This window comes from Acipenser ruthenus, chromosome 1, assembly GCF_902713425.1.
Source record: "Acipenser ruthenus chromosome 1, fAciRut3.2 maternal haplotype, whole genome shotgun sequence".
NCBI classification, from domain to species: domain Eukaryota; kingdom Metazoa; phylum Chordata; class Actinopteri; order Acipenseriformes; family Acipenseridae; genus Acipenser; species Acipenser ruthenus.
In genome coordinates this window covers 97553038-97580619 of record NC_081189.1, presented here as the reverse complement: position 1 = coordinate 97580619, position 27582 = coordinate 97553038, and the positions used below count along the sequence as shown (strand labels likewise).

General features: G+C 35.1%; 1 protein-coding gene across 2 annotated transcripts; it reads right to left on the bottom strand.

The window, feature by feature from the left end:
* Nucleotides 1–752: 752 nt before the first annotated feature.
* Nucleotides 753–26195, bottom strand: LOC117421441 (Krueppel-like factor 3). 2 transcript variants are annotated; one of them, XM_034035891.3, is made up of 7 exons: nt 26017–26195; nt 12839–12905; nt 9707–10199; nt 8881–9007; nt 8353–8409; nt 3380–3543; nt 753–2567 (listed from the first exon to the last, which is right to left on the bottom strand). In XM_034035891.3, the coding sequence occupies exons 1-7, from the start codon at nt 26154–26156 to the stop codon at nt 2386–2388; spliced, it is 1230 nt and encodes a 409-aa protein (XP_033891782.2). In that variant the 5' UTR covers nt 26157–26195; the 3' UTR covers nt 753–2385. The 2 variants fall into 2 exon arrangements, with proteins under 2 accessions (XP_033891782.2, XP_058888574.1); XM_059032591.1 differs by lacking the exon at nt 8353–8409.
* Between the last annotated feature and the right edge of the window lie 1387 nt (nt 26196–27582).

Here is a 27582-nt window from a genome sequence, read left to right as displayed (position 1 = left end):
TGACAAAAAGTCATTACAGAATTCCCATTGGACTACCAACCTAAACATTTTAAAGTTATAGTTTAATACAAATTCACATCTTTAATAAAACAGCTTACCAAAACATATTATATTCTTTGCAATAAAATTAACAATAAGCATGCTGAAACCTTAATACCCATTCAGTCGTAATAGTTACATTATTAATATATATATATATATATATATATATATATATATATATATATATATATATATATATATATATATATATCTTTGCACTGTTTAAAACAAGTAGTAACCTTCTAATGGGTGTTTCTTGACATAATATTTTAACGTTGCTGTAGTCTGCATAGAAAAAAGTGCCTGCAATTAAGTAATTACATTTTAAAATGAGGCATGACATTTTACAATGTGCACATCTGATTTTGAGCAACTGTGACTGTGTTATCATTTAACATAAAACATGCAGTTTTAACAAACTGTGTTTCACCTTAATCAAATGAACTCTGTGTTAATTTTAACACATTTGTAACTGAAGCCCAGTGTGTAACTGAAGCCCATTTCCCTAATTGTTAACCTTGGCACCGGGCACACTGATAATAGAGCAGAACTCTAATGCAGATGAATGTCCAAAAGTAATAGTAGAAGTGCTTACAGTTCATCTTTAGTGTTTTATTTTATTGTAAGCAATGTAATGCTATTATAGAGGTGGTCTGTTGATAAATGATGGAGCATGCATCAATTTAAAAAGGCACTCAGTTAAGTCCAAGTAAGAAACGGGTATGCAGTATATTGTTTATTTAGATTTAAATAAGATAAAGTGCAAAGAAAATTGTGTTCAACATCTTATATATTTTAAATACAACACAATGTTAATTTTTAATTTAATAAAAGTAAAAAAAAAGATACATATGCTTTTTCTACCTGCTTATCATCTCAATTTCTCCATATATAAACTCACCATATTTATTCCCCAAACCAAAATTAATTTTATAAAACAATAATGCCCAGTTATGATATAAATTCACATTTTGAGAGTTAGAAAAGCATTGCTCTGCAACTGATAACTTATCAGTTTATCACATCCAATAAGTACACCTGTATGTATAGGGTTATTATTGTAACATCTGGTGCGCCTTACAAAAGGGATTTTAATTTTAATGTATAGAATATATACAGGTATGTTAAATGATCTTCTTGCGGGCCTGGTTTTCCAAATTTGGTAAGTGGAGTTTGAGTAAAAACTTTTAGCGATTTCAAAAGTAGAAATCTGCTTTGCTTTTGTAATTTAACTTAAATGTATAATTCTGCTTGACTCAAGGACATGCAAGGACATTATAGATTTACTCATCAAAATTATCAAGTTTGAAAATCAGGCCTGATATCTTTGTCCACAGAGCATACCTGCTGCTCGAAATTCATCAATGTTTGATATCATCAATGTTTGATATGCTGGTTGTTTGCAGTATATTTATTGTAAAAAAACAAAAAAGAATGTGAATTTTACTTCAGTGCAGTGCGATCTCAAGTAGCATGTGAGGAAAATAACATAAAAAAGTTACAGGGGTTTACTATGTTACTATTTTTTTTTTTTACCAAAAAAGAAATTCCCGTAGAACAAACGTATTCCTATGTCTTTGGTTATAGTCCATGTTAGAAATCCTAGGTTTGGGTAAAGTGCCTGGCAAACTAGGTTTCCTCTTCCCACAGTGGTGACATAAGGGACTTCAGTAATCCTAACATTGATTAAGGTGTTATTTGTGATTTAGCTGTAACCAGACATATACACAGTTTAAAGTTACTTAGGAGCAAGTATATAAAAAGCTAGGCAACAAGCTTTAATCCAGATGAGTATAATTTGTATACCAGCCCTTCACAACTACTCCTGAACATAAAACAAAAAACATTATCAATTATCTACAATCCATTTAGACAGCACATAGTGTACAGGCTGGTCTGTCCTAGTGTCTTTGCGTGAACTATTCACACCAGTGTGCAACACAAATGATTTCTGTTGCTATCTGCAAATAAAACAAAATAAGCAAAGATAGAAATTGTCAAATAGTTTGATACACATTTTATGTGAATCATTATGAGCTCAAATAATCATTAAAAATACTAGTTAAAGGTAAAAGGCACATATTTTTATATGCATATAAGAAATCCACAAAAAAAAAAATATTATTTTATAAAACAATTCAGCCGCAGAAAAAAAAAAGTTCACATTATACAGGTCTGACCCGTGTTTATCAGAATAATAAAACAAGTACGCTGTGTGTTGACTGAGCACTTGTACTGACCATTTAAAAAAAAATGTTTTTCACATACAACATATCTTGTAGGATTCAGACCAGCTGAACCAGCAATGCTAACACAAACTTTTCTTTTTGTCACACCTGGAGTTCAAACAAGTAAGTGGCGTTTCTTGTGGAGAGCCAGGTGGTCTGAGCGGGAGAAGCTGCGGTCACAGTCTGGGCACTGGAACGGTTTGATGCCAGTGTGCTTGCGGAAGTGTCTGGTCAGTTCATCAGAGCGCGCAAACTTCCACGTGCAGCCTTCCCACATGCATTTGTAGGGCTTCTCACCTGTGGAAACAGCAAATAGTCAGACAGCACTCTAATCAGTGTCTTAGTAAGTAACAAGGCATCAGCACTGGGAGTCGTACTGCATCAGCACTGGGAGTCGTACTGCATCAGCACTGGGAGTCGTACTGCATCAGCACTGGGAGTCGTACTGCATCAACACTGGGTCGTACTGTAAGTTCCATGTATTCATCTACAGTAGCCTGACTAAGTTTATTTGGTATTATACAAATCATACTGAACCAAGACCTCCAATAATAATAATAATAATAATAATAATAATAATAATAATAGTGTAGTTTATCAAAGATCATCAATGCCACTAGTTTATTAACAGCCAAGTGGTTTACGCTTTGTGTTGCATCAGCACACTGAAATCTCGGGAAGTAGTTTTTTTGTTATGTAGCAGTGATGACATCTAGAGGGCATATTTAAAACTGCATTTGATGCAAAATACAAAACAAAACAAAAAACCCTTTTGTATAAAAACTGTAACACTATTCTTTGTCTAAATGTGTTATATTTATTTTTTCAACTGAAACCAATAGCAGGAAAAATTGTGTGTGGAATAGGTCTCTGTTTAAAAGAACGTTATTTGAAATGAGCACATTGTAACAGTTTTGCAGATTGTATGATGTGTCTACTCCAATACATTCTGAGAGTGGCACTATGCAAAAAGGCAAATGCGGTCCTCTGAGCAATCTTTTTATTACTGAATTATTTCTATTTGATCTCTTCTTAAAAAAATATATAATACAATACAATATAATGTAATATATAACTTCCCCTCATGTTATATTGGCCTGGGTTCTCACCTGTATGTGTTCGTCTGTGCGCTTTGAGGTGGGAACTCTTGGTGTACACTTTGTTACACCCTTCATAGTCACACCTGTGTATGCGTCGTTTCTTCATCGTGTCTGGGGATTCAACTGGCTGGGGGTGCTTCAATGGCTGAACGATCACAGACGGAGTATTGCTCCTGAAAGATGAACAAATAAACACAATGCTTACAGAGAAAGCAGGCTGTATTCATTGGTTAAAGTGTTTAAAAGATTTATAACATTTACACTGCCAATATAGCGCTACATACAGTTCTTTGTAGGCTATTGTAAAAAGACAAAAATTGTAATGAGTAAAAGCTAAACTGAAGCTGTTAGATCAACTTGTGGCAAACCAAAGGTCTTTAGTTACTTCTAATAGTCTTAATAGGAAACACTTTAGCAAAATTATCAAAACAGTACAAATGGTTTCTAAAGGGTGACCTCATACACCATGTGTTTCCATGGTTACCAAATCAAGGTTTTTACTTTAAGTACAAGCTTTGCCAAATCCTACTATCATGTATTATGCACTTTCTACTGTATTTAATGTATTATGCATTGTTTTGTTTTTTTTGTTTAATTGTATATCATGTATTATGCATTTCTCTGTATTTAAAGTATTATGGATTTTCTTGTTGTTACTGCATCTTGTAAAGCGCTTTGAGACGGTGAAAGGCGCTGTATAAAATAAAGATCGATTGATTGATTGAAATCCTAAATGGAGTAAATGATGGCTTGCTCTGCAAACGGTAACAGCTGCTGTTGTATTTCAGAAACCATACAAGTCATTATTCACCACTCTGTTGTATAAATTGCACAACTTTTCTAAAGTCCAGGAGAACAGACTCACGGCAACACTAATTACCTTTTTTTTTTTTTAAGAGATCAGCGTTTATTACAAGTCTGTAGAGGTCCCTGTAGACCGCTTTTTGCTGCTTTATTGGCTGTAAGATAAGAAGTTTCTTTTTTTAATTTTTTTTTTAAATATTATTTCCCCAAACTGTTTTTTATTGAAAGTGTATAATTCCAGCTGTAAAATTGTGTTTTAAACCAAAAGTCTGGTTTAGTGGCAATTGCTGTGACCCAAGCTGGATTTGAACCAGACCTCCAGAGAAGCTACTGTATTGAAAGTACTTGCAGTACTGTTTCAGTAGGGTTAGAACACGCTGATCAAGTGACTCCAACAAGGTGAGTCAATGTGTGATATGAGTTATAAATTAGGGCTTCTGATTTTCAGTTTTAACTGACAAAAACACCCCTTGTAATCTGTGTATATCCAATGTAATCTGTGTGTATCCAATAAACACCGGAAAAACACTGGAAATGGTTACTCAATTCACACTGACTTGACCCCTTTCCCCGTGAAAAAAATAAATAAAATAACCTAAAAAAAAAAAAAAATTAAAAAAAGCAATTCACAGTGCAGTTGGTCAATGTCCCTCCTTCCTGACTTGAATCTCGCATGGATTCGTTCTGAAGACTTTAAACCCACCCCAACTACTGAGTGGCAGCAAATTCCTACATTTCTATTGGAGGATTGTAACACGGTTGCAAGATTTTAAACGAGCTTACATTGTTCTTGCTTTAAAGCTATATTATAGTTTGATAGGCAGTATTTACACGCTTGTGGAATTTAAAACAGAATTAGAAATTATGGCAAAATGTAAAAAAATGCCTACACACACAAAAACCCCAGAAGAATATGCCTGTGACCATAAGAGTCTTGTTGGGGAAGACAGCAAAGGAAAGAAGATACAACTGAAGTGTGCAAGTACTGTTGAGTTACTATACAGTACATATTGTGACAAAAAAATGCCCAAGAATTTTGGAAAGTAACCGAATACAATAATTTCATACAGTATATAAAAAGCGAAAGCCTGAAAATAAAACGATTTACAAAAAACTTGAAAACAGCTATAAATAAGCACTGAAAAATGAAATTAATAAAAAATGAAAAACAGAAGCCCTAGTTATAATCCATATATGCCACACATATTGAATTCTGGACATAGAGTCTTGTAAAAATGTATACTTAAATATTAATTTTAATGTCATTGTAAAGTGATAAAGTGCTGACCACTGAAAACCAGGACCTCTAGCAGTGCAGCCAACACAGAAGAAATGCTGAACAATATTCACACTTTAAATACCAATACTGTAGCTTTGTGTACTCTTTATATAGCAAAGCAGTAAGGTGTGGCATTGAAAATTTGAATTGCGACAATTAAATTATCCTAAACGTGGGCTTTACTGGCACCTGCAAATTAAACACATTCTACATGTGTTTATCTGGCTTACCTGGGCCCTGTGTAATAAAATGCTACTAAACCCAAGTTCATCTCTTTTTTTGAAGGTTTTATTGGATGTACAGCAAGGTTAAGCAGGCAGAGTTTTGGCTACTCAGTAACAAAAATATTCAAATTTACACAAAAAAGCTCAAAATTAAAAACAAAACAAAAAACACAACCAGCAATAATACTAAGAAACACAAGATACTTTAGAACTTTTAATCTGACAATGCAAGTCAACATAGTCCCATTTTCATTTAGCTTCTGAAGTTTGTTTCCAACCAAACATTTGGAGTTTCATTACTATTGCAACAGTCTTCTCTTTACCGCAGTAAACAAGAAACCAGAAACCTAATTGTTCCATTCACTCCTTGGAACATAATATCAGTAAAAGATTCCTACCAGTTGCGAGGGTGCGGCCTCTTTTCTCCGCTGGCATCACAAACTAAAAGCAGACTACATTGCCACTTTACCTTTACAAACAGCTCTGTGCAGCTAACTCTTGGTAAGGCATTAAGGCTTGTGAGCTTCATGAGATCCCCACTTCAGCTCACTAATACATTATATTGGGTTATATGATGATAAATGGGTAATAGCCAAAAAAAGAAAAACCCATTTAGATGTTCTGTTTTAACCAGCATCTTTTAGAAGCGTGAACCTGCTTTGGTGATCTTCCCACTTGTACTCATTATGTAGTAATGATGATGACACTCAGTGTCTGAGGGCACCTAAATTAGGATGCACCTCATTAATTAGATCACCACATGTGAATTTAAATGGTTCATTTTGAACTCACACATTGAAATTATAACAGTTCTGTTTGGACCCTGAAGCCTGGCTCATGTGTGTAATATTGAGTAGAAAGAAAATATAAATCAGGTTCCATCAGCACTTTGGACCAGATTTATCAAGGGTATACATGTTAATCCGTGCAGATTGGGAATGACCAGAGCCCGATTTAGTGAAAAACACGGATTAGCCAAAATTGAGTTTACTGTTTGGGAAATCCCTGCGCTTTTAATTGAAAACTCCAAAAATGCAATAATCCAAATAAAATATAATGTCCCAACAACAGTCAAAATATATACTGTACGTAATCAGCGTTGTTCAGAGGCAGAGGGAGCTGGTTTAAAAAAGGCACTGATCTTGAGTCTTTAATTGTCGTAACTGCTCTTCATATTCAGACTGCCAGGCTAAGAGAGTCTTAAGTCTGCTTTATGCTCGCTTGTCACTGGTTTCAGTAACTACAATACAGTACTGTCCATTGGCTTGCACTAGATTGTAATCAATTGAATTGAATTAAATGATGACCCTCCGCTTCTGCACAGATACTCTGATTTCCCCACTAATAAAGCGCGCAGATACCCGCTTCCGCATAGACCAGATGATTTCTGCACTAATACATTTTGATAATGCACTGTACTTTTGCTACTGATTTTATTGTACTTTGCAACGGCTCTTATTTGTACTGTGATACTCTGTAATGTGATATTCTGAAATGTGATACTTACAAAGTGATATTGTGTAACTATTGTAAGTCGCCCTGGATAAGGGCGTCTGCTAATAAATAATAATAATAATAATTAAACCGCACGGATTAACGAAACACGATTTACTGAAGCACGGATTAATGGGAGTCTACTGCTGTACTATTACATTTTCTTTTTCTAGTAAAACAAGAGTAAAGACCATGCTTAACCTGCCCTTTGTTACTAAACTGGAATGAAAACTGGCATATTGTTTAAAAGTCTACTATATTTAACCGTGAGTTTTAATGCAGGGGTTAGCTATAAAGATTATGAAGTAAAAGTCCATTCCGTGTTTGCTTTTTTTTCAGATATCAGATTTCTAAGGAAGACTGTGTTACCTACACGTACCAAACCAAATCTCGAGGTTAAAGTCAGTTCAAGTGTGAAGAAATCCTATCTCTGTATTAAATTAACCGGAAAAAAATATAGAATATGCAGGTTGTTGCCAAATCGAGAAGATATTCCAGAGGTTGATGGATAGTGACATCCAATAATTAGCCGGTGACATGTTTGTGGCAGGTTTGAGTGTTCTTTGCTGACTGATTTAAAATACTGACAAGACCTCCAGAGTGTGATGACTTTTATCCCTTGAAACATGTCCACCGGAAAGTAAAGTGCTCTCAGATTCACACGTGCACGACTTGCAACACTTACGGTTTTGATAATCTTTTTTAAAAAAAAATCTTTAGTCTATTCTTTTTATTTTTTACACTTCATATAAAACATTCACTGATTCACTGATTTTTTTGCTCCTCTTTAGATGTCCAAAATGCTGGATGTAGCGGAGAATAGTGTACATGCCAACGTATTTATATTTCATATTCATAATCCGCTGGCCTTTCTGGCTCGATAAACAGCGCCCTGTGCCATTCACTTTAACAACTGTAAGAGTTCTTCATATACCTGCGAAAAAAACAATTTCATAATCCCCGACTTGTCTTAAAGGCCGGGGCACATATTTTAAAAAATGTTTTGTGGTGCCTGACAGGGTGATATGATGAATATTTATTTAAAATCTCAGTTGTAATAAAAGTCTGTTGGGGTTTTAATGATGAGTGGTACATGCGCACATGTTTTTTTATAATCCGCCAATGCCCACTGTATATGCAATCTATTCCATAAAAGCCCACAAAGACTAATGATATCTCACCTGCAATCTTCCTCCAGAGCCGACCCGTGTGATGCAATAGGTAGTATTGTGTGCATTCTTAAAAGACAACAGGCGATAGAGTTGTCTTTATAAGCCTGTGATTAAGGGGTTCAGTTTCAATCATGCTCCGAGATATGATTCAAATCATGTACTATGGTTATAGCCTACAAACACTGCAGCTTTACAAAATGAACAGAATGCTACATGTTAAAAGCAAAACATTTCAAAGACTTCAGTAGTGCCTGTCTCAGACAAAACTGATTTCAAAATAAAAAACGGTATGTGCTAAACACACCACGCAGATTGAACTGAATCGTTACAATAGGCTACACTGCATGTGAAATGTTGCTTAGCTACACTACTGTACAGAATATGGTTGACAGTAAGTTTTATATATATTTTAGCAAGTCGGTAAACTCTACCATTTTAGCATAACCCCAGATCAAATCAAATAGAATGACGCACACCACAGGCCACAGACACACCAGACCCATTGTTTCTGTTGTAAACAACAGTAATAGTACTTACTCATTTGATACAATAGATGAATTCATGCCAGAAGAGGAAACCTCTTCATGATAACTCTCTTGTATAGGTTCTGTTCTTGAGTCAGATTTAATCGGTTTCATCACTTCATGACTCAGTCCTCCCATTTCTGGAGAGAGAGAATAAGCAGGATGTTATTTTTAAATGGGCTACAAATACTTTTTTTATTTTGTTCAGTATTGGCTAATATTATATTAATTATTACCCATGGTTAGCATTCAACACACGTTTTATTTTAAATGTACGCTAAAATAATATATGGTAGTTTTAAAATGTACAATTTCTAATTAAAAAAATAAAAGAAAACACAAAACAAAAGCTAGTTTACTTGGAACTGAGGACCATTTACTTGCAGTACTATTCACAAAGCTTTAACTCACATGTTATTCATCTTGTATTACTTTAGGTTTTCTTAACAATGAAACTTTTAAATGGGAGTTTGGGCTGTATTCATAAAGAATTAGAGTACTAGTCGATCTATAGGCTACAATGTCTGTTCTGGCAAGATGCTTTGTATAATAAAAAAGGCAATCCTATTTTTTTTAATTTTTTTTAATTTTTTTTTATCTGCTTTGCTTCCTGAGCTATAAGAGAGTGTGAATATGTAAGAACCGCCTAAGCTGTAGCAATGTGCATGGCTATTAGACAAACTTTGTGATGCAGGGGCTAAATCAATTTGGGGAGAAGGGGAAGGATTGGATCTGATACTTTGGAGAATGCAAGTGAACTGTAAACAAGGTTAAGTGTAAAGTGTCAGGTGAAGTCATTCAACAGTTAGTTTAGCTACTGTCACAAAAAATGCATATACCTTGCATGCTGGAGAGGCTTCGCAATTCATCATTCATCATAGAAGAGACCATAAACGGCTGATGTGATGTGTAGAAAAGAGACACGGGCTGGACCATGACTGATGGTATCACTGAAATCATTCCCTGGCTGGGCAGTCCTGTACTGGGCAGGATTGGGCTCATTATGCTGGGAAAAGACATTGGCACCGAGTGGGGCGACACAGTAGGTGAAGTTCTTTTATGGGGCGAGCTTGAGGGAGACATACAGATCCCATGGGACAGACTGGAGTTGGAAAGGGTTGTCAAAGAATATGGCGAGGAAGGAGAACTTCTTGAAAAGGGTGGAGAGCTCCGTTTGTTGAGGGAAAGGTCTACTGGCTCCATTTGGTTTCCATTGGGTAGTCCATCATGAAACTGATGCAGTCTATGCAGCCCATTCTGTGATGCATACATCACGTTGTACTTCTCTGGAGGCTTTACCAAGGTTTTGGCAATGTAATCAGAATAGAATGACTGTGGGAGAGGATAAAATAAAATCAGAACAAAAATCTGGACTGGATGGTACGGTCATATAGAAACACAGGCTTCTAAGCCAAAGGCAAGTGGACCACCACACAAGGTCATTGGTTGGTTTACCTAGTACCATTGGTTCAATGTTATTATTAACCTAGATTACAACACCCACATTCCTAATGCCTGCTACCAGTGTTATCTGAACATATCACTCTCTCTTTCTACTTCTGCACAGACAAATTTGTAGGTCATTAATAAGCAAGGTAATACATCTAGGTGGGTGTATTATTAGTCTTAAAGAAAAAACTAATTCATTTGGGATTGATCAATTTGGAAAACAACTTCTTGCAACATTTTATGTAGTTCACTATAATCTCTAGTCATTGACATAACAAGTACAACCACAGGCATCTTCCAGGAACTGTTCTGTATTCCTTTCACCAAGTAATATGTGTTGTAGCAGGCCAAAAGGAAAAGACAGAGGATTTATGCTTGTTGTGTGCAAATTTATAGCGATAGTATTTACAACAACACATAATTATAAATAAGGAATATTGTTGTTTCAAATTATTTGATCAAGGAATACAAAACACAAGTTTGACCAGGAATCTCATTGTATTACTCTCATCCAAAAAGTCTTGGAAAGCTGCTCATAGCTTTAATCTCAGAAATGAAAGCAGTGTGCAATTAGTATACGAGACATGTAGCCGCTCTGTATAATTAGAATTATATATTACTAACTTGTGGTTGTGGTAATTTGGAAGAAACTGGGACATTTTAAGTATACTTGTGTCACAATCATACTGCTAGTCCTTAAAAGTATGTGCTGACAATCAACTGGGCCAACTATACATACTGTAGACTGCATGAAAAAAGAAAGGAAATCAATACTTGGCAATTTCTACACTGCATTAAGAACAGATCATTTTGTTCTGGTGATACTTTCATATCTTTGGCAAGCTTACGATCCCTTGCAATCATCTGGTAAGCATACACATAAAAACATGCCATCACATCACCTGTGCTAAGGGCTACTAAACTGGACTCACAAAGAGTAAATGTCCAGAGATCAGAAATAATCTTTTCAGACCAATACAGTGACAGAGCATATCAAACCTAAAGCTCCTGTTAAGGGCTTCACTCATGAACAGGCAATTACTGTAGTGTTCTACCTATAACAAGGGATTCTTTCTTCTTTAAACATTTTCTGTATTTACAGTAGTAGGTAGGGATAACAGAAATAAATAAAGCTGTCAAGAATCAGGCTATACTTTATGTTTACATTTCTGCACAATCCTCTTTATATTGGAAACATACTCTATTTTTATTCAGCAAGTAGATAATTTATGACTTTCACAGACACATTAACTCCCTTCCTCCCAGACAAGGTTTAAAAGGATTTTTCAGAATTATATCCTTTTTTTTCATTAGTAAGTGTAAAACAAAATTCAAGTACATGCATACCTACAGGAATGTGTATGCTAAAGAATATGAGCGTCAGCAGGAGTTCAAGGAATGAAAGACGATGTGCCACTGGAATTCTTGAATCTCAAGGGTTTTTTCCATGGCCAAAACAATTGAAAGACTTTTGAATAGTAATTAAGATATGTATTACTTTATTGTTTGGAATATATGATTCATATCTATCAACTTGTGAAAATGTGTCTTTCTGCCATGTTAACACCCAACCCCTGTGGGGTATACTGCTATAGTTACAGTCTGAAGAACAATACGTCCGTTTTTTTGTTTTTTTTATATTGTTAACAGGTATCTCTCTTTCATTAATCACCACTAACTGCCAGCAAAACTATTTTGCCATGAAGCAATGCCACTCTACATATTTAATATTTTCCAAATAGAGCATAATGTACTATTACTCAGAAGACTCATTGGTAGAGTTTCCATGGATCTTTTTTGTCATGCTATGTTGGTAGTACTTTTCGGGTAATTTGGAAGAGAAATGATGCTTCTGATAAGCACTTCATTGGTCCAATTAAGTAATTTAGAGTAGAGTTGGAACAAAAACCAGGAGGGACAGCGGCCCTCCAGGACCAGAGTTGAGCAGCCCTGGTGTAAGGAATGTGCATGCTATGTCACATTCTCACAATAACGGAGAGAGAATCTGGAGTTTCTAAACTTTCATGTACTGCCCCTCTTTTCTGACTGTTAAGCCCTGACCGCTGTTGCCCTGTCACGCTTCTTTCTCTGATATGTGTCTTCAGGTTAGGTCATTGTTTCTTTACTTGCTTGACTACAATTGACATAAAAAAATATAAGCTTGTAATAACCTATACTACACAAAATCCACATGTTTATGTATGCTATCAGTTCATAATTTCATCATTATTTATTTCTTAGCAGATACCCTTATCCAGGACAACTTACAATTGTTACAAGATATCACATTATTTTTTACATACAATTACATAATTTTTTACACATTATTTTGTTGGGTTTTTACTGGAGCAATCTAGATAAAGTACCTTGCTCAAGGGTACAGCAGCAGTGTCCCACAAGTGGGATTGAACCCACAACCCTCCAGTCAAGAGTCCAGAGCCCTAACCACTACTCCACACTGCTCCCCATATCATTCATGCCCAAGTCCACGGCAATGTCTTGCCATATGTTTTTTTACTCACCGATTCCATTGGTTCTTGTTTAACAGGCAAGTAATCATACGTGAGCATTTTTGCCGGTTTACACATACTGCAAAAAAAAAGTAGAAAGAAAAGTCATTCAGGTTAGAGGCCCAGTAACAGGCCCAGTAAGTACGTTTCAACCAGAAAGGCCAGTTCATAATCTGGTCAGGGGGGTCATAACCTGCATTCAACATGTTCCCCCTTTGAAGCCAAATTTCCCTACCACTTGAATTAATATATATTTAAGTATACAGTAGATAAAAATAGATACAATCTGTAAGTTCTCAAACTCTTCTTAGGGGACCCCATTTCAAAGGTGATTTTTAATAGGGACCTTAACTGAAAACTGGGGAAAGGTCAAATAAAACAATAGCAAGAAAACAGAGTGCTTTGTATTAAAAATAAATAGATTTTTTGATACACAAGAAATAATAATGTTCAGAGGTATAATGGTTTTGTAACTTCCAGAAGAAACGTCAATTTTTATTCCAAGATATTTAATTAAGGCTTTTTCTATGAATTGCATAAAAAGGTTTAAATAAATAATAGCAAACAAAGCTTCAACCATCATCATTAGTTCAACACCCACAGACAATAAGCTGACTGATAGGTAATAAACAGGGCCAATAAGATGTAAAAGGCTTAAGTGTATATATATATATATATTATATATATATATATATATATATATATATATATATATATATATATATATATATATATATATATATATATATATATACACAAATAATTAAAAATAACAAAAGACCTGATGTTTTCTAGAAACCAATGACAATCACCACCTACAGGTAAGTACAGTAAGTGCCAGTGAACTTAAAAGTTAGTGTTTTTTTTTCTTCTCTGGCATAATTGTTTTCCTTGACAATTTAGATTCTGCCAAAGTTTCAAAGATAGACGCAGAGGTGGAAAATAGTGGGTTTGAATTCCGCCGTTTCCATTTTTAAAGAAATTCTGTACTCTACATCCTTTACTTCACTTAAAATAGATTGGAGGATTTTTTTTACCAATAATGTTCATAAAGAGCTCTGTTTGTACATACTAAATGCTATTTTGTTTGTTGTTAATTTGAAAAGACACGTAAACTTTTATGAAATATAAAACAAAAAGAAGCATCTTGATTAAACACAACAACAAAAAAAGTTCCTTTCATCTTGACTGAAACACCACACTGTGAGCACTGTTGACAAAAATAGTATGTATTGGGTAAAAAAAAAATAGTTTCCCTCCTATCAGCTACTGCTAAACACAGGGTTCATGGGTCACACAACCTAGTGGGGTCGAATCAGCTGAGACTAGTACAAAGTTTAGTTAGTACTCCATGTGGGAGTTAGATTTTTGTTTTGATTTATCTTTTATTTCTGTTAAATAATAAAACTGCATGAAATTTTTGTGTCTGGGTCTGCTTAAAAGGGGCAAATGAACCTAAAAATAAGTGAAATCCTTCACACAATACAGAACTATCCTACTACAAAGGTAATAATACCAAACATTAGATCCTCTAGTAACTGCACCTCCTCAATGGAACAGTTAAACATAGTACAGTAATTAGGTGCTATGACATGAACTTGCTCATTTATCTGTTTAAAGCTGTCTTTAGTGGATGACCACATGCTTCCACACTGCATTTGCCATTACCTGGACACAACCCAAACCACAATTGATCATATACAAGCACTGTGCTGCTTGAGGCGATGTCCATAGAGAACATGATAAACAGTAGCTCTACGGTACACTTACAGATACAGGAATATAAAATCCCAGGACCTGGACTGAAGTCCCAGTGAAACACATACAGTATTTTAAAGAAAGCTTCATGAATGCATACAATGTAAAAGTGAAGTGTTTTTCTGAAGATTATACATAGTTCTCTCCCAAACATCCAGCAAACAGGTATGTAAGTTCTGTTGCATGTTTTCTAGATGATGCTGATCGTTTCCAGTACAGCTATTGACTTGCACAGCTATTGACTAAGGAGGCTGTGTGGTCCAGTGGTTAAAGAAAAGGGCTTGTAACCAGGAGGTCCCCGGCTCAAATCCCACCTCAGCCACTGACTCATTGTGTGACCCTGAGCAAGTCACTTAACCTCCTTGTGCTCTGTCTTTCGGGTGAGACGTAATTGTAAGTGACTCTGCAGCTGATGCAGACTTCACACACCCTAGTCTCTGTAAGTCGCCTTGGATAAAGGCGTCTGCAAAATAAAAAAAAATATTTAAATGCATGTTATTGTGTTTATGATTGTTATTATTATTATTCTACTGCCGATAGAGACGTGGGTTTAGGTATTGTGCATGCTGTTGAGCAAGTGTATTTGATATATGACGGTATATTGCTTTATTTAGATTAGGGTGCTTACCTTAATGAAGTTGACATGGCTTTACATGTGGGACAAGTGTTTTGTTATAACCATATGTTTGGTAATCTTCCAAGAGAAGGGGTAATGCTGATGTTTAGTTTTTACTGATAAGAGTTTGGGACTAGAGTATAATAATAATGAGTAAACAAAGGATGATGGAATAATAGTTTATCGATCGTCTGTTTGTAAACAAAGACGGTATTCATGCAGGTTAAACAAAAAATGTGTAAAGGAGAAGAAACATGTCTAATGTAAAATATATGAATGTTTATTGTAAAAGTCTGAATGGAATGAATGTTAAATAATACCGTTTATTTGTGTATAAAATCATTCCAGGTGTCACTGTTTATTGATTAATTGATCCTGTTAGGAGTGGGCGGGGCTTTTTTAATGCCATGTCTTCCTGTGCATTGGATCATTCGTGATCTTGTCTTGTCAGTGTTCTTGTGCGGATGTGTGCAGCTGGGATACAGAACAGGAGATGTGTTGGTAGGCAACCAAATGAGCAGTTAAGCTTGCCCAGCTCTGAGCTGATCGGGAGGTCCTGATTGGCTGGGGGGGCATGCCCAGGGAGGCTGCGCACAGCTCAAAAGGCATCTGCTCATGAAGGCACTGCCCACATTTGAAGTGGCCAGAGTCGCCGTGTGGATGCCGGGACTCAGGGAGCCCAGAAGTAGTTCAGTTTAAGGGATGTTGATCCCAAACAGTAAAGAGAGGGTTTGCGTAGTGTAGTAGGTTCCTGGAGCAGGACGTTCCTTTTAGTGGGACTAGCGCTCACCTTGTGTGGCAAACTTTTATTTTTAGCTTTGTTTTGTTTTCTGTATTAAATCTGACACTAGGGCTACCATTGCTGGTACCCTAGTGACAGCCTGTGTTGTAATTAAATCTGCACGCCTGTGCGGCGTGTTAACACCCAATGCTGTGTCTGCCTCAGTATTATTCAGTGACGACCCACACATGTAACACTTCCCCCTATTAAAAACCTGTTGGTCTTTCTTAATTTGTGTGAAGTATTCTTCCAGTGCCAAAATAAATGTGTATTCCTGTGAACACTATTAAGTGGCTGCTTCCTGCATTCCAAGAGGGTTTATGACATCGTAAAAACACAAATATCGGTCCTTGTAACCAGATGCATTGCTAGATAAATAAGACATAGATGTTGTGCTGGCAAACAAAGAAAAACAAAAGCACGTCACAAGCCTAGTCAGCTTAGTCATTTTGTGGGTGTTCCTCTGTATGTACTACCGGTAAATCAGGAAGACTAATTAAGACTTAAAAGTTATCTCAACCCAGTTAGCAAACATTTTGACCTGTATATCCTTAATAAACATCTGACGCCACCCATGCAGCCTTGCACCATGCCCTGGAGCTCTCTGCTGAATCATTCATACGTGTCCAAACAGAACTAGTTTTGGCTTGCAGTGATAATTCATCCACGCCCAGTTCTCAGGGACGTCTGAATCAAATGGCCAAGTACTATGCAGGTGCAATAGTAAATGGAAGGGGGAGGACCTGACAGGAATTCAGCAGTCTTCCTCAATATAAACACATGTTAGGATGGGAATATTTACTGCTAAATCAGAGATACAGTCTATTAATCTCCTACCCTAACACAAATACTGTATCAATTCCAGTCCATATTTGTGAACTTTAAATATCAATCACATATCACCACTCCACGTAAAATGTGCCAGTCTGGCACTCAGCTGTGACAATTCTAGCACAGTATATTACCTGTAAGCCATATTATAATGCAATATAATTTTGATGCTAAATGACATGCTTAGGCACCTGCAAATTAGGCAATTCTTACGCAAAACTAAAAAAACACCCACACAATTATAGATCAAAGGTTCGTTTTTTCACATAGTCTCACTTTGTTTACACAGGAAATAAATCCTTGGGAGGGAAACTTTAGGGACTTGTAATCTGTGCATTTCCCCAGTCTGTATTGGCACATGAATGATGTAAGTATGGTGACATCACTGATCGATACTGATACAACATTAAAGAGTGAAACTATGATTTGTTAACCAAACTGAGTGAGGTGAATCCACATGTTCTTAATGGTGAAACTTTACTGAAGTACTATACAATATAATTCAATAATGTACAGCAGGCGTGTCCAATCCTGGTCCTGGAGGGCCGGTGTCTCTCCTGGTTTTTTTTCCAACTGTGTCCTAAATTACTTAATTGGACCAATTATTACCAATTATTGTTCTAATTAAGTAATTAGGGCACAGTTGGAACAAAAACCAGGAGGGACACCGGCCCTCCAGGACCAGGATTGGACACCTGTGCTGTACAGTATGTATTTACAACTACTGTACAAAATACTGTTTTTATATATTGACTAAAGTTGAAAAAAAAGGTCTTAAGCTGTGTGGAAACTTGACAGAACCCAGAACACACACACACACACACTGTACAGACAGTGGAAGTGACTGATAACGGCCTCTGCTATATTGAGAAAGCTGTGCCTGCAGTATCCTGTCTGCCCCCTTTCTAGCACAGAAACTTCCGTGAACAGAAAGCAGCCGCCATCTCCCTCAGACAATACCCTTCCTTATCAGTGCAGCCTGCTGCCTGGTTTCCTGCCTCAGCCCTATACCCTGCCGCCCGCCTGGGATGGGAACTTAGCAAAGTGAAAACAAGAACATTAACCAATTACAGACCGACAAAGACTAGTGTGGTGTGTGGAAAGTAAAACGTACTTTGAGTAGAAGGAGAACATGTAAGCTGTCATATAAATTAGTGTAGACATGATTAGAAAAAAAGTTTTCAAATAGAAACATAGAAAAATAGATTAAATTAACAGAAAGTGATCCCTTAATAGTATGGTATTTAAAATATAACAGGCAACAGACACTTGGACAAAGAGATTTACTGAAAGAGAATTAAACTGTAGTATATTCAACATGTAGAGCTTAACTGTCGAGCTGCAAAAGTAAACTCTGTTTTTCCTTCTTATGTTGCTAATGCACCTACTTATAGTGCAAATGCTTACCAATTACATCTGATATTTATCCAAAACTCAATTTATTTGCAGAATACGAAGAGAAATACTGTAATACCATAATGGACGAAAAAATATAACAACATAATTTATGAACACTAAGCTTTTTACTTTGTTTCTAGTAAATTTTGTTAGAAGCAAACCAGCCATTTAGTGTGAACTGTATAATTAAAAATGATGTGATAAAGTGGTGTATCAGTCCTAGTTATCTTGAAAATAAAAATAACCTAAAGCAAACAACATCTTAAAACAAGTTTTTTGCCTTTTTTTTTTTAATAACAGGTTGCAAACCTGGAGGTGAAAAGGTTAACTCATCCCCTCTGTATCATGAAACAATGAACTTGAGTAATAAGCATACACAGTATGTGTCTGTGTGCGTGTGTGTGTGTGCGCGCGCGCGCGTGTGTGTGTTTGTTTGTGTGTGTGTGTTTATGTGTGTGTCAGCAGATAATAGCAGAGCAGGGACAGGGCGGGGTTCCATGAAGGAGTGTCAGGCTTGTTTTGATTGGGACCTTTGTTTTTCTTCCAGAGAACTGGTCTAAAAACAGGAAAAGAGCATGTAAATGCCACGGAATATCTGACGCAAACCCTAGCCTTGAAACAAAGATCAGGAAACAGAGCTGCAGGGGCAAAGTGAAGCCAAAGCAAAGAGAGACATTGACTTTGCCCTGATGGCCCTATTTACACAGGCAGCTGCAACAAGAGAGGGTGGAGGTGTTCGCTTTCTGGGTGTGAGCAGAAACCCACATTTATTGTACAGAGACATACCCTGTTTACAAACAAATTGCTAGTTTATATTACCTGTAAACATTTATGCCAGTTAAAGATTTAAATCCACACCTATATTTTAAAATAGCACAATCAAGTTGAATTGCAGTATAAACCTACAACATGCATACTTTCCACAACAATACAATGAAATATGTTCAATTACATCCTAAAACATTTTGTCTGTCACAGTACTGTACATACAGAGTCTACACAAAATGAAGTGATACCAGCTGTAACATACCATTTTTTGAAGAACAATTTTACATAACATTTAAGAAAATGTCTACAATTAGGCAAATCATATGTACAAACCAGAGTTGTAATGAGTCACCAAAATTGGGACTCGAGTCGAGTCACTAAACTGCTCGAGTCCAGTTGAGTTACCAATCTGGCTCGAGTCGCTTCGAGTCATCAGTTCTGACAGTTCAAGACATCTTGATTTAATCAGATTAGTTTTACAGGAGATTAGCAATCTATGCAGAACAAAATTAATCTGTTAAAAATACAAAATTAGGATGCACAATAATGTGGTCATACTTGCCCTAATTATGCTCACCATTAAAAGTCCACGGTTTCTGCTTTGTTTTCGTCTTTCCATTTTAGTGAATTTGATTCCTTGATCTATTTATAAGCACATTTTGCCACTGTATATAGACCCCTTTCTCTGTGCTCAATTGGGCTGGATGTTTAGTAATGAATGATACCACAAAACAAAGAAAATATCTAAACATTTTCTCACTTCTCAACACTGACACTCCCTTATAGTTTTGTTTCAGATACATTAACCACATGAAAGGAAATTTGGTGGCATTTAATTTCATGTTGAGATATTACTTCAAGGTTTTAACATATAGGAGACAAACAGAAAAATAAAGAAACCGAGTCAAAATTGTACATAATTCAGTTTTATATAATTCAAAGGTAACATATAATCTGTACCACATACCTCTCCTCTTTGTGTAAGCTGAGTTATGGAGTGTCTTTTTCCATTAAATGTCAACTAGACATTTTTAAGTAACAGATACTGTTTCACAAAAGCACAAAACACAATAAAAAGGTGTCTGTTGGAGTCTTAATGGCAAAACAAAACATAATACTGCACTGAAAAAAGTACAAAAACAAATGAATCTTTTAAACTTTCTCTCCGGTTATGTCTTATACTTAAATATACATAAAACCTGAAGTTAAAGTTGTATGTATATGTATGTTAAAGTAGAAGTCGTGACTGGAAAGAAAGAAAGAAAAAAAATGTTTTAAACCTTAGTTAAAGTCTTTAATTAAAATTTTGTATCTCCGGTTTTACAATTCCAAGAGTGCTAATCTATATATCAGCTAAATGGTAAGTACTTGGGCTAATTAGCCAAATAAAATTTTTTTTGTTGAGTACATCTGCAGTGTACTTTTTTTTCACCGCTGTGTCATGTCTGTGTGTGTGTGTGCATACGTGCTTGCGTGCTTGCTGGGCAGGGCTAACTTTTATGACTGTAGACAAGAGTAACTACTGTACCATCATCACATTTAAAAAAAAACAAAAAAAAACACTTTCTTATAGTTAGTTTCATATACACGTTTTTATTTTAGATTTTTTTTTTTCTCCTCAGGAGAGAAGGCAAAACTAAATAAGTCTATCGCATGTAATGCCAACAGTTAGGTGTTCGTGTACGTCTGTGTATTAATTTTTGTTTACTTTTTCTAGGCGATTCATTATTTATCTGAAATCGTTATTATTATTTAGCTATGCATTTATTATTTTTTTAACATAATATTTGTTTATTCGATGTGTAAAAGAATGAGGAATAATTATTTTGTTGTTTTGTATTATTGGTTTAGTTTTTATTTTTACTTTGTGTATGTAGCCTATGTAAAGAACAAAGACATTATTTAGCTGTAGTCATTATTATTATTATTATTATTATTATTATTATTATTATTATTATTATTATTATTATTAAGCCATGTATTTTAATATTAGTTTACTCTGTGTGTGTGTGTGTGTAAAGAACAGTCAATCATGGGGTTTCCATGCGGGTCAATTTACACATGAAATGGTGATGCGAGTGCACGTTTGGGAGAATTACTTGGGTAAATCAGGTTTGTGGTCTAAAAAAACGGCCAAAGAGAGGGATAGGGTAAATCTCATTTACTCGTGTAAATGACGAAACACACGGGAAAACCACGCCCAGTTTTGCATGGAAACCTGCATTTCACGTGTAAATGTTAATGAGCGTGTTCATCCTTAACTATAAATATTGCAAGGGAGCAGGTCAGTTGTTACTGTGGATTCCAAGATGGCAGAAGGTAGTGGCTGATGGGTGTTTTTATGGTTAGCAGTGGAATAGTTCATCTTAATGCTAATGCAGGCGGTCTTTCATGTCTGGTCTGTCATGTTGTATATATCTTGTGAGTTTACAGTTCTGTATAAAACCACTTACCACAAACTGCGTTATGCATTTGTTATAGTATTAAAGCAGCTGTTTGAGAATACCCTTGCTGTAAAAACTATGCTAAAATTAAACACGAAGAGGAAGTGAGCTGCTTAACTGAATTAATTCCCGTCCTTTTTTTTATCCCAGCTATGTCCAAAGTCAACGCACGTCTGCCCTCCACGTTAATAAATATAGTTTGTGAACTGGATGTCATAAGCCAGCTCGATCGCTCAAAATAGTGCAACAACATCAAAGTTGTCGATGTCCTCTCAGAACTGACCAAATAAAATTGCAAATGAACATATTGATTTTGTTTTATTTGTTTGCATCATTAATATTTAACACAGCAGTAAATCCAACACAACTTAAAAGAAAGGAGAGCATCTCTGACAGCACGAGCCTCCTCAAATTGAAAAACAATTTGGTCAAGAGCAGTAAAGCACATTATTAACCAAGCAGGCACAGGGTATTTTGCTTTATTACAGCAGCTTAGATTCACTCATGTACCCGTTCAGAATGTCACTAGTAATCTTCAAAAACAGCACGAGTACTTTATGCATAGTTAATTTACATATCAACCCCCACCTTTCCCATGAATTTGCATGACGTCGGGTGAAAAGCCCGGTTTACTCGAGTAAAATAAACTGAGCGAATGGAAACCCAGAAAAGCATTTTACACAAGATATTTTTCTCATGTGAATGTCTCGAGTTAAAAAAAAACTCGCATGGAAAGCACCTGATTGTTATTATTATTAGTTTACTTTTTTTCTGTGTGTGAAAAAGGATGGATAATCTTTATTATTATTATTATTATTATTATTATTATTTTTATTATTATTATTATTATGTATTTTAATGTTTTATGTGGGTGTGTGTAAGCCAGAAAATGGATGGAGAGAATCAGTTCCAGCATCTGGTTCAGTCACTGAAGAGGAGGAAGGCCCTGACTGAGCAGGAGATCGAGATCCTCCTCGTGGAGGACCACAAGGGCATGGACGCCATGGAGGAGGACCTCCCTGATAAAGCAGAGGATTTTCAGATTTGGCACTCCCCCGAAGGTGATTCTTTTCAATAAAACAAAAAAACGTGAACAGAGTGCTTGTTGTTCAGTTTCATCTTTTTGCATGTTGTCATGTTTTCTAAATGCATGTTGCCTAACAGTTTTCTTACTGCATGTTCTCTCTTTTTCATCTTTCTGTAATGACAATTTACTGATCATTATCTTGTATAAAATGGTATAAAATATGAATTTTCTGCAATAAAATGTTTTAGCCTGGTTTTTATTTATTCTAGTTTTGAAAATAAATAAATAAATACAGCACAATATGGAAGTTATTTTTCTTAGCCCTGGTCTGCCTTTGCCATTTCGGAGACTGATTTTTTGTAAAATACAATGCATTGTAAAAACGTATTTAGCTCTGCAACTGTACAAGATATTTCAATTCTGATTTCACATTTGAAATCCTTGGAAAATTGTGCAGCTACAATATGCACTAAGTTTTTTTTTTTATATATATCACTTGGAAAAGAGTTGTAATTGGCCATTTTTTTAAATATTATTTATTATTTTCCATATTTTTATATTTTTTGGGAGGTGTATCATATGAAAAAAAAATTCACCCCACAACAAAATAAATGAATGAATGCCTTTCTGTAGATGTATTGGGTTTTAATTTCTGATTTAAGGTTCCAAAACTACAAGCGTTTAAACAGAACGTGTTCATATTTATGACCAAATATGGTCATTCCCCGTAGGCAGCATAGGGTTAAACATAAACCTCTAGTTTCACAGACCCTGATTAGCATTGACCTTGGACTACCTAATATTAGTTTAGGTAAACTTCCAAATGTTTGTAGTTTTTATTAGTTTGCATTAGCTTAACAAATGTGTACTGTAAACAATGTTTTATTCATAACTGGATTTAAAGGGGAAATTTAAAAATAGCTACAAAGCACCAACTCCCTTAAGAGATATGGTGTCCATAAATAAACAGTTAAAATACATGCAACCATACATACATACATTAAATAAAGAGAATAGTGAGCACCAAATACTTCCCAAATTATTTACTTTTTAAGCTTTCACTAGGCAAAATTTTACTTATTAGAAACATTTTCCATAAATTCATTACCTTTATTTGTGTGCTAACAAAACCTGCAAAATAACTCCTAATCAGTGTTGTTTAATTTGCCCTGACATTATTTTATTTTATTTTTAAAAATATTGAATATCGACTACCTACTCATTTTGGAAAAATACTGCTGTTGCTTGTGCCTGAGTTTTTAATTAATTCAGATTCTCATTTTAGCTGCTAAATTAGTGGCAGTTACCAGTGTTATGTTTTGAATGCAGTTTATTCATATTGTTACTTTACAGTGCTGGCAGGATGCAGCCTGCTTGTTTCTTTCCCGGTCGACTGTATAATTATTAAAAGCGAACTCCACCACCGCAGGTACTTTTAGTGTACTCTCCATGTTATTATTTTGTTTTTTTGTGTCTGTGGCAAAACTCTGAAATCACTATTTTCCTCAGTATTTTCTGTGATCCGTGATCAGAAATCTGTCTTTGCTTCCCGCCTACACATTTTGATTCCCGGGCTCCCTGCTGCTTGTGATGTTGTGACCACAGAATGGTGCTATAGGCTAGAAAGGTGCTTTCTATTTCCTTAGCAATGGTCTTAACAACCATGAGAGGAACCTGTTTATGTGCAAATTGACAAGATGACTGCGTGTGTTTGAGAGGGGCTGCATGTAATGAAAATGAAATAAAAGACAATGACTCGAGTCAGATGGAGACTTTTTTGCGTGACTCAAAGCGAATCACGTCTTTTGAGCAGGAAGTCCAGTTGATTCAAGTCTTTGCTTGCAGGGACCTGATTCTGAGTCGAGTCATTGACTCAAGTCATTACAACTCTGGTACAAACTGTTACAACTGTATAACCGAATTACACTTTTTAGTAAGTTCTGAACTGTTACAATGCCAATTTCTTTTTAAGATAATGTATTTTTTATGCACAACTGGCTGTCACTACAACTGTTTACAGTGTGAATCTTGATGAGATAATGAGTAGTCTGAGGCCACTTTTATTACTGTAGTGACCAAGAGATGATTCTGAAGTTCCCCCTATAAAGATTATATTAGGCATTCTATGAAACTGAACAAATTAAATATACAGTATATTTCCCTAGTTAAAATATTATGGTATTAGCTAATGCCATCTAGGCTTATTAGGGGTTAAGGTGGCATGTTAAGATACTTTGATATGATGCTGCATGGCTGGTATTGGGCTTTTAATAGGTTCAATATTTTGTAATTAGAATTTTACATTTGTTTGAATTTAGGCCAATTTTGGATGTAGAAGGATTATAAGAACACTTTCAGGAAGCCCACTTTTTTAATTTTAACTTATTGTGATGCAGTTATAGGGTGTGTCAATTAACTAATTATTTAATGAATGCATGCATTCATTCATTCATTCACTGAGATGAGCTGCATGCTATGGTTGTCATGCCACTGTTGACAGATCTTGCTTGAGAGAGTGTTTTAAATTAATCTGTATAGTAAAAAGTTAAAAAAAAAACTGTGCTGTTGTTCTTTTTATTAAATTTATAACGAATACAGTACATATAATAATTCCATTAATTTAAGGCAATTCAGGTCAAATTTTGCAGGTCTAACCAGCGCAGGGAGGGTGTCCAGCAAAATGCATTTCTTTAAAATACTAACAAATCCTAAAAGAGTAATACCTGCTTTTGTTTCAAGGCACAATTTCACATTTTTAGACTAATTAAATTCTAAAATATTACAAATTATATATATATATATATATATATATATATATATATATATATATATATATATATATATATATAGTCAGAACTACTGAAATAGTATTCTTTCTTTGAATTATAAAACATAAACACAGCAAAGCTGATCATTCCATTAATTAACACATTGTGATTGAAGGCATAATTCAGGATAAATAATTTAAAAAAATAAATAAATAAAACAAAAGAATAGGCACGTGTCACAATAGGGTTCATATAACTAGTCACGGACCATTCCAATCATTACAATGTAACAGTAATAATTAAATTGCAACAAAACATTAAATAAATAAATAAATAAATAAATAAATAAATAAATAAACAAACGGGACATTTTAGATAGGACTCAATACCACGTACATAAAAAACTCATTCACAGTGGTGAACACCTACAGTACAGTATAACTCTGTGCCCAGCTGCGATGTATGTGAGTACTGTGTACCGGTATTTTTAATTTATCTACACCACCACATATAGCATTTATAGAAATCTGTAGTTCCATGAACTCCTTTGTAAAACTTATTATTACATACGTGTTTACAAAATGTACCTTGCATATATTTACAAAAACATATACTTACATTTGACTTATTTTTTTTGTTGTTGTTTACGTATCAATCACAATATATGACAACCGATGTACTCAAGGTATCAAGCCACCCAGGCAATCAAATGCGATTAAAAAAAAAAAACGTACAGTTGCCTATTTAAATCAAAATCCATATCACCATAAAAAGCCCAATTTAAATAAATACAACTTACTTTAAGAGGTATTCCCTAAAGTCCAGTGCTAGTGTTAATTTCTTCCTTGTCAAAGTTCCGCTCTGCACTGTATGCAAACTTTCCAAAGTGATAGGATTCTTCAAAACGCTGCGACCTAAGAGTTTACAATCACATGACATGTATAGTCTATCTAGGGCGGGGTGGCACAGGGCGGTGGAGGGTGGAGCAGCTAAACAGAAGCGGACAGGCTGTTGTCACGAGAGTGTTACCGAAAGTATTGATGACGTGTACTGGGCGTTGCTCTGTTATGTTATGGAGTACTGTAGTAGTAGTACCAAACTATATATATATGGTTTTAAAAAAGTTGAACTGAATTACATCTGAATTCTCCCATCTAAATGTACGTTTGTATGTTTTTTACATTTAACCAATACATAATCAACTTTTCAAAATTAGTCTGAAAAAGATTTTAAATTCAAGGACCAATTTTACAATTAAAGGGGAAACATTTTGGTAGATAGTGTGGTAGATAGATAGTGAACACACCATTTAAAAAATCCTCCCACTTCACATTACCAAGGTGCCCTGATGATATTGATATCTGTGACTGTGAGTATGTACACATCGACATTCTCCACGAAAACTTCTTAAAGGCCTCTTAAGAACCAGGCATAAAAAGACGACTACCTGAATTTAATAACTAAATAAAATAACATCACATAGATGTTATACTGTATATGTGCTTACATATTTATAAATTGTAGGGCATTGCGCTGGAATTGAAATATAAAATTACATTTTGTTTTATATTTATTTATTTTATTTATTTATTTCTTATAATATATTGTATTAGTGATTCTATTTTCAAATTTAAATGTATTTAGATAGCACTTGTCTGACAGACTGGCTGTTATTTGGCAGTTCCGGTTTAGGTTAAATAAGTTTCCAACATGGTTTGTTTTTATTAGCGTAGTTTGGGTTGAACTATGATTCATTCTATTTTTTGACACGAACTGTAGACACATTTCAAAGCTGTTACATTCTAGTCATACTTAAAGCTATACCATGTACTAACTGGAGTTTTCTCTGTCAGTTAGACTTCTAGGTATTTTTATTTGTATAACCTTCCGTAAATATTGAACACTTAATAGAGAAACATTAAAAAATACTAAAAGAATCTTCAAAATAAAAACGTCAAAAGGAACTAAGAAACTGGACACCTTAAGCCAGGGCCAATTTCCAGTCAATTTTAATGATTCAAACAGTGATGGACCTAAATACTACAATGTTTTAAGTCTACTGTTTCATTTACATTTAAGAAATACTCTGGTGTGTTTTTCATTTTTCAAAAATTTGAGGACTGTCTTCAGATATATGCCTAATGTGACTGTAACTCCAGAAAAATATATGAAAACTTAGAAAATCTTCCTGTATGCAGGGGTATACAATTTGGTGCTATTGTGCTAGATTCTAGCTCCAGGGTACTTCATGTAGTGCCAGCAACATACAATTCTGGCACCAGTAGACATGCTTCATTATTATTAATAGTATTATTATTTTATTATTATTATTCCTTAGCAACCATAGATGATGATAGTTTCTCAT

Coding starts and splice junctions, on each gene's coding strand:
- LOC117421441 (XM_034035891.3), bottom strand. CDS start 26,156: ATGTCATGTGATTGTAAACTCTTAGGTCGCAGCGTTTTGAAGAATCCT. Junction 8,410..8,880: donor TCATCTATTGTATCAAATGA/GTAAGTACTATT, acceptor TTGTCTTTTAAG/AATGCACACAATACTACCTA. Junction 2,568..3,379: donor GCACAGACGAACACATACAG/GTGAGAACCCAG, acceptor CTGTTTCCACAG/GTGAGAAGCCCTACAAATGC.